This window comes from Citrus clementina, unplaced genomic scaffold (assembly GCF_000493195.1).
Source record: "Citrus clementina cultivar Clemenules unplaced genomic scaffold, Citrus_clementina_v1.0 scaffold_3, whole genome shotgun sequence".
Classification (NCBI taxonomy): domain Eukaryota; kingdom Viridiplantae; phylum Streptophyta; class Magnoliopsida; order Sapindales; family Rutaceae; genus Citrus; species Citrus x clementina.
Genome location: NW_006262339.1, coordinates 50997376 through 51005059, shown reverse-complemented (window position 1 = coordinate 51005059; position 7684 = coordinate 50997376). Strand labels below are relative to the sequence as shown.

General features: G+C 30.7%; 1 protein-coding gene across 1 annotated transcript; it reads right to left on the bottom strand.

The window, feature by feature from the left end:
- Positions 1 to 4363, bottom strand: LOC18046921. Its single transcript, XM_024187612.1, has 11 exons — positions 3242 to 4363; positions 3010 to 3120; positions 2838 to 2870; positions 2361 to 2538; positions 2056 to 2234; positions 1789 to 1925; positions 1172 to 1267; positions 700 to 769; positions 529 to 606; positions 131 to 200; positions 1 to 20 (listed from the first exon to the last, which is right to left on the bottom strand). Exons 1-11 carry the CDS (start codon positions 4361 to 4363, stop codon positions 1 to 3), a joined length of 2094 nt encoding a protein of 697 aa, XP_024043380.1.
- Positions 4364 to 7684: the final 3321 nt, after the last annotated feature.

The window sequence follows — 7684 nt, the reverse complement described above, 5'->3', positions numbered from 1 at the left end:
TTAGGTGGAGATTCTCAAAACTAAGAAAAATAAAAAAATAAAATCTTAGGTAGAAAGATCTTTTGCGTACCTTCGATTCTCAAAAAATGTTGAATATTTTTATTTCTCGTGGGGTCGTTGAGCCTCTTACCCATCTCCTCGTTTCGAGTGCGTCCAAGGACGAACGGTTTCTCATTGTCAAATCTACCCCCACTATCTATCTGCAGGAATAACAAGCAAAAATGCAATCATATTTATTTTCGTTCATGCATGAATGCAGCATGCTACTAGCTGATCAATTGCATGCATTATCCAGTCAGAGTTTTCTTACTTTAATTAGTAAGAAACAAGTTAAAAAATTAATATATATTAATATATTATAAGATTTTTTTTTTTATCTTTTAGTTTGTTGCTTAATAAATTGTTGCTTATTTTATTAAAGTAAGATATTTCTTATTGAAAAAATGACTATATATGTACACACACAAGGAAGAAGTAAGAGAGAAAATCAATAAACTTATTGGCCGCATACTTCATGTCCATACATACATTGTACTCATCATATAGACCTTCAAGTTGGCGATGCAGTCCCGCATCCAAGTGTTTTTTTAGTTCTTCAACAAGAGACTGCAAAGCAAATGGATATTGATATATTCTATTTTTTAGATGACTAATTATTGAATGAATTGGAGATACTCATGATTGCATTCACAAGCTTACCTTGAAAATGAAGTGAAGACATACATCATGCTCTATAAGATTTTGAAGCTTCCCTCGGATAATATACAGCCTTCAAGTGCAATAAAGATATAAGAAATGCTCATCAAAATTGTTGGATGTATATAAATTATATAATTAATTAGCTCAATTTTAAAGTTTCATGTCATAATATATATATATAAGTCGTTCTCTAATGAGTATATCTTCATTTTATTTAAGTGAAAATGTCATTAAAATATATATTGTAATACATTAGAGGTTTATTCTATATATATATATATACTATTACAACATATGGTGTAATAATATAATAATATAATATATATTATACATACCTAGAGTCGCTAACAGTGAAAAAATCTCCCTCACCCTCTCTATGTATATATATACGGAGACACAAACATATAAATTCATCAATAATACATGTAAACCACTATCAAGAATTGAGATGGATGAGAATTAAGAAGCTTACTGTTTTGGGCTCTGCTCTTCAATAATTTTCGTGGCAATATTTGTAATGTCATCTTCCCAACCAGTCAAAATTACTTGACCTTCCACAAATGGATAACTGCACTTATATATGTACTCGCACATCAATTAAATATATGTATATATATAATTCTCAAGTACCAATGCCTAAATGCAGATTTCTTGCTGAATCCTTATTATATCATATGTGGTAGTGCAGTATTTTCCTTTAATTAACTATAATAGCAGATGGTGTAATAGCAAATCCACACGAAATCTACATTTAGGCATCCGCACCTATATGTATGTGTGTTTGTGATTGTTTATCTGTTAGTATATTAAATTTTGTGTCTTCTTATTTATTATTAGTGTCCTCACTTTATTATAATGAAGATGTCCTCATTAAAATGTTTTTTTATACACATAAGCTTGATCTAGTGCACATGCTATGGGGCCAGGCTTTCCAATTGAGAGCTCATAACAAGCACGTATCACATATCATAATATGCGCGATAGCGCATACCTGATGACATCCCTATATATAGTTAGGCATGGAGACGAGGAAATGAAACCAACTGATTGAGGAAGAATATGAATGAAATATATTTTTCAATTGCTCACTTCATCTGTCGGGAGGCCTCGAATGAGCGAATGGCTTGGCGAAGATTGTTCTTGGAATTGTCAGCAATCTTTTCTGCTAATTGGTGCGGCAGTTGTATTCCTTCTTGTTCTGCTATAAATTCCAGGACTTCAACTATCTAATAACATGTAATAAGAAGAAACTTATCAAATTAATACAAAATAAGTTATTTAATTAAAGAGTAAATTGAATAAAATAAATTATATATTCCCAAAAAAAATGAGTTATATATAATTGAGGCCATTCACCTCTTGTTTTGAAGGAGGAAGAAGCTGAATAACAGTGCAAAGCGACTTAATTGGTTGAAGTTTTGAGACATCAGAGCAGCAGAAGAAAACCTTATTTAACCCTTTGTACCTTTCCAATAACCACCTCATGTATAGTAGGGCATCTGTTGATAGCTTGTCCGCTTCACATAAAATAATAGCTGCAAAAAAAAAAAAAGTTGATAATATATTAAGTGTTGTTGTGGTTTCGTCAGATCATCATCTAATTCTAATGTATATGTTAATTAATTGAAATTATGTATACGAGAAATTATGTATACGAATACCTCGGGTGTTATCAGTTGGGACGTTAGACTGCAAAGCTTTGGTGGATATCTTGCTTTGTGTTTCCTTCATAAGTTCAACAATGACATGCCTTTCATACCCTTTCAGGTCAGAGAGATTAACTTCGATATGTTGTGAAGATTCTTTTATATTTACTTGGATACGACCTCTGGCTTCACCCTGTGACAAGAATTATATAATTTACTTACTTTTTGTAACTTAATTCACTTTTTAAAATATATATGTAATTAATATAATTATCAGAAGTTATTTGATCTTCAGTTTTCCTTTTCGATTCAAAGATACAATGCCTAAAAGCTAATCATTTCATGTCCACGCACTGACAAAGAATTAGTATCAGCTGCTGCTTAATTAGAGTCCAGCGACAGAGTTGCCCGGAAAGCTAAAAGTGAATAATATTCAAAGTAATAAATAAATAGAACTAGTACTCAAGTAGTATCTAGAATGACGAGAAGTACCTTCAAGTCAAACACCTTCCTCTCCTCCCTAGCCTGCAACATGTATGTAAACATCGTTAAATTTAGGATGCCTTTAATTTCCCTAATTAGTTTTCAAGTAAAAATAATTAGGTGGTAGGCAGCACTTAATTAATTAAACAATATGTATATAATATGATTAACAGCTACGTACCTGGACTGTGTCATGTCCGAATGCTTCTCGAAGCATAGCCCGAATCATGGTCCTCTTTCCCACCCCCGGAGGTCCTTCAAATATAAAATTTCCGTGACCTCCCTCTTTTACCTGCAGTTTAGTTGTGTGTGTGTTTATATCCAAAATAAATAATGTCAAGAAGCAATTAACGAGTTGGAAAAAGAAACATAAAGTATTGGCATATTAGTATATATAGATCGATGGATCTCACCAGACCCTGCAGTTGAATTGCTCGATCTCGATTGCAGATAAAATCTTTTAAAGTTTTGGGCTGGTACATATTTGCCCATATAAACGGATCCCTTTGGTTCTCGAGGATGATCTCTGGACCTTTGCTATTATTTGTATCCTTGTTCTTCCCCAGATGATGATGATGGTCTTCATCTTTATCACTATTATATTCAACAAAAAAAATTTCGCTCTCGTTAGGTTGCAAGATTGAGTCTGATTCTGGTTCTGGTTCTGATTCTGATACTCTCTCCCTCAATGGCTTCTCCATATGATTAGTATTATGAAGCAATATAGCAGCAGCATTATTAAAAGCAACCTCTTTACAATTCTCATTTACGGACGTAGTTGTTGTTCCTGTTGAAGAGGAGGCTGCAGTGTGATAAGCTTGTTTACTCTTTCCGCCAATGGCAGTAGGAGTAGCAGTACTAATAGTATTAGAGATGTAATTTGAAGTTGTCGTCGTAGCACTAGTACTAGTAGTGGTGGTGGTGGTGGCAGTGGCAGCAGGGGAATTATTACTATTACTATTATTGTTATTAATAGAAGAATAGTACTTAAAAGTGAAGCAAGAACTCCATTCTTGCATCTTAACCATCAAAGAGGAAAGAGAGGTGGAATAAGTGGCAGTAGAATGGGCCATGGTGGTTGCTTGACTTTCACGTCCAGGACTTGATGAAGATTCAACAATTACTCTATCACGATTAATGACAAGGGATGCATCCGTAAGTCCTTTGTAGTAAGGACTGCATTTAGCGTAGTTCTTTTCATCAATCTGAACCTGCTGCAGCTTATTACTAGTAGTATCATTATTAGTATTGAGTATTCTGCCGTGATGATGTACAATTGGAGCATGCCTTCTGTTATGTGCCTCAAGACTCTCCTCTGTTAAGTCAGAATGCTTTGAAGATGAATCGCTGCTATTTCTTCCAGGGATTATCAGGTTGCCTAGTTGGTTTATGTTACTCCAATGTGGCCAATACGAGAATTTCCCTGACGACGACCTCGTCCGAGATGAACTAAGAAACCTCCTGTGATTTTTCGCTGATGTATTTGAGATATTCAGATAAGATGATGAACGTGGGATTGGTGATGGACTCGGCATAATTGCATAATTTTGCTGACTAAGTGTCCCCGACACACACTCGGGTTCTCTTTTCTTTTATTTTCTTTTCTTTCTTTTAATAAAATAAAATGAAAGTAAATTTTAAAAAAAAATCAGCACTGGCTATTGCTTGCTAATTAGCTAAGAGATAATAACTACGGACAGATCACGGCATCATGAAGGATAAAGATGATGTGATGTGCAGCTGGCGGGGAAGACGGTTCAGTTTTCCTAGCTAATACCTACAAAATTAACGAGGCGCCGATGATATCAATGATGACAAATAAATAATAATATAATATCAATGTATGAACTTTACGTCAAAATCTATATATGGATCTTGTTGCACGTCCAGGAGGCTAAAACAGTCTGAGCCTGGACGTATATGTATATGTATATGTATGAATGTATGTATGTATGCATCTGTGTGTGTATATATAGACACTCATACATACATATACACGGTCATGATCTGGAGCCCCTTTCTCTAACACAAATTTTTACATAAAATTTCAATCCTTAAATCAGAATTAATCTGATAACCAATATTAGTGTTAAATGAAAAAATTAATAAAAATTAGCCCCACCAAATAATTATGTTGGCTTTTTTAAGTTTTGCTTTCCATGTATCTCTATTTATCTATTTTTAATGCCATCTCCTTAATTCTTTCCTCCACATCTTCTATTATAGGTTGGGGTGGGCGTTCAGTTCGGGTCAATTGATTGAAAACTCATATATATATGTATGTATGTATGTATGTATGTATGTATGTATATGTGTGTGTATATGTGCGCACGCGCGTGTGTGCATGTATGTATGTATGTATTTATATTGTCCATGCCATTTAGTTTCCATTGACCATGGTGTTTGCCCTTTTATATGCATCCTATAGCTCTCAAGTTAGCCTTTTTTTTTTCAATCTTATACATTTAAACAAGTATTTCTGGACGGTGTAATTGGTTTCATAGTCATCAATTATATATATATTGCAAATAAAGAAAATCCTATGACGCCGTGATTAAAATTATGACATCAATGTCGTGATAAATATAAATTTTATAAATTATACATAAAATTAGTAAATGAAAAGTAAAATAAGTAAATTAATATAAGAGTGGTAAATTGGTGTTTTAAAATTACAAACAAAATAAACACTTGTGAAAATAACATGAAACTTATAAATCAACATTAAACTTTAATTTTTAAAAATAGTTTATTTATTTAATTTATTTAAGCAAAGATAAAATTACTCATCAATTGAAAACAAAAAAGTTGTATTGAAAACAATTGGAACAAGTTTTATTAAATTTGTTTAACTATAAATTCTATATTCATGATAGGACATTTATAAACTTTTTTTTTCATTTTCTATCATAGTATTTGTTTACTATACAAGTTAATCAAGCAAGATTATTTTTCTTGATAAGGATCAAGTCAAAATAAAATTAAAAGACATTCTTATATTACTATACATATATGAAATATTAATAAAAGTGAATCTAACTTTCAGTTTTATACATATTTTATGTAGTTTCAAACTTTACTTCCTAGTTATACTAAAAGATCATTTGCGGCTACTGTTAAAGAAATTTAGAAGGATGTAAAATCACTTATCTTACAAATAATTTTTAATTTATTATTATAATGAGTTTTTATTTTACATTTGCAAGTTTTTATTTTTTTAATAATTCTTATAATATTTTCTTGTTTTATATTTCATTTACAATTCTCATATTTCATTAACATAATTTATATGTTATTTCATTTGTAAGTTTATATTTTGTTTACCACTAATGCATCATTTTACTAATCATGTGCTAGTTTACTTATTTTACTTTTTATTTACAAATCTCATGTTTTATTTACTTAATTTATGTTGTATGTTACACTTAATGTTAATTTACAAGTGTTATATTACACCTATAAGTTTATGTTTTGTTACCAATAGTACATTATTTTACCACTCCTTTGTTAATTTACTTATTTTACATTCTATTTACAAATCTTAAGTTTTATACATTTAATTATGTTTTATTTTAAACTTAATATTGATTTACAAGTTTTGTGTTATATTGATAAATTTTTGTTTTATTTACCAATGATATATCAATTTACCACTTCTATGTTAATTTAATTATTTTACCTTTCATTTATAAGTCTTATGTTCTATTTATATAATTTATGTTTTATTTTAGACTTATTGTTGATTTACAAGTTTTATGTTATATTTATAAGTTTTTGTTTTATTTACTAATAATATATCAATTTACTGTCGTTATATTGATTTACTTGTTTTACCTTACAATTACAAGTTTATGTTTCATTTCACAATATATGGTTTATTTTGCACTTAATATTGATTTACAAATTTTATGTTACATGTATAAGTTTTTATTTTATTTTTCAGTAATACAAAATTTACCACTCTTATGTTAATTTGCTTGTTTTATCTTTTATTTAAAAGTCTCGTGTTCCATTTATATAATTTATGTTTAATTAAGATATTGGTGGTGTGATTTTAATCACAACATTATAGACCTACAAATAATATAAATATCAATTGCACTGAGTAGTACATTTCTGCCATTCCAATTGTAACTTGCAATCACTTGCCTTATTTACCATATTTTAAGCAGCCACCCATCTTAAGTTTGGAAACAATTCTCTTCGATATTTGTTTAATGTATTGAAATCCCATAGAAATATATCATAAATTCATAACAAACTCTAAATAAAATAGTAAATTTTATGAAATAATCTATTCTTTTCCAAATTATCCCATGGGCATCTCTTTTGAAAAAAAGCACAACAAAAAGTAGATTTCTTTTCATTAGATGTATCTGTAAGAAGGGCACGGCCACAGCGTAATATCATTATCAGGGGCCTAACCCAGTATTAAGGATGCCCATGGGATAATTTCCTGTTTATTTTCTCAAAACAAAGGCTCGCCCTCGGATTCCGGCTGACAATATTCGATTAGATTATCGTAATTTGGTGTCTTGCGCCTGTAATTGCATTTTGATTGGTCAATAACGTCCTTATCCCATGGATGATCTCATTACTTTAATCCGATTGCCGATGGCTGACAATTAGATAATGCTCAAACTCTAACCATTAGCTTACAACCATAAATAATGCCCACATGCATTAATTAAAAGAAACAGATAAAAGAGATGCCCATAGCCTTTTTTCTTTCCCCCTCTTCTGTTTTTTATTTTTTATTTTTTTTTTGTAAACAGTTGATAAGCTTAAGACCCCAAAAAAAAAAAATCTAAAAATCTATTGACTTTAAAAGAAAAAGCAGTGCCCTTGTTAACCCC

What these genes read in the sequence shown, in the direction of transcription:
- LOC18046921 (XM_024187612.1), bottom strand. Translation starts at nt 4,363, where the DNA reads ATGCCGAGTCCATCACCAATCCCACGTTCATCATCTTATCTGAATATC. An exon ending in GAAGAGCAGAGCCCAAAACA is followed by an intron (nt 770 to 1,171) that starts GTAAGCTTCTTA and finishes TTGCACTTGAAG; the next exon opens with GCTGTATATTATCCGAGGGA. An exon ending in GTCTTCACTTCATTTTCAAG is followed by an intron (nt 607 to 699) that starts GTAAGCTTGTGA and finishes TTTGCTTTGCAG; the next exon opens with TCTCTTGTTGAAGAACTAAA.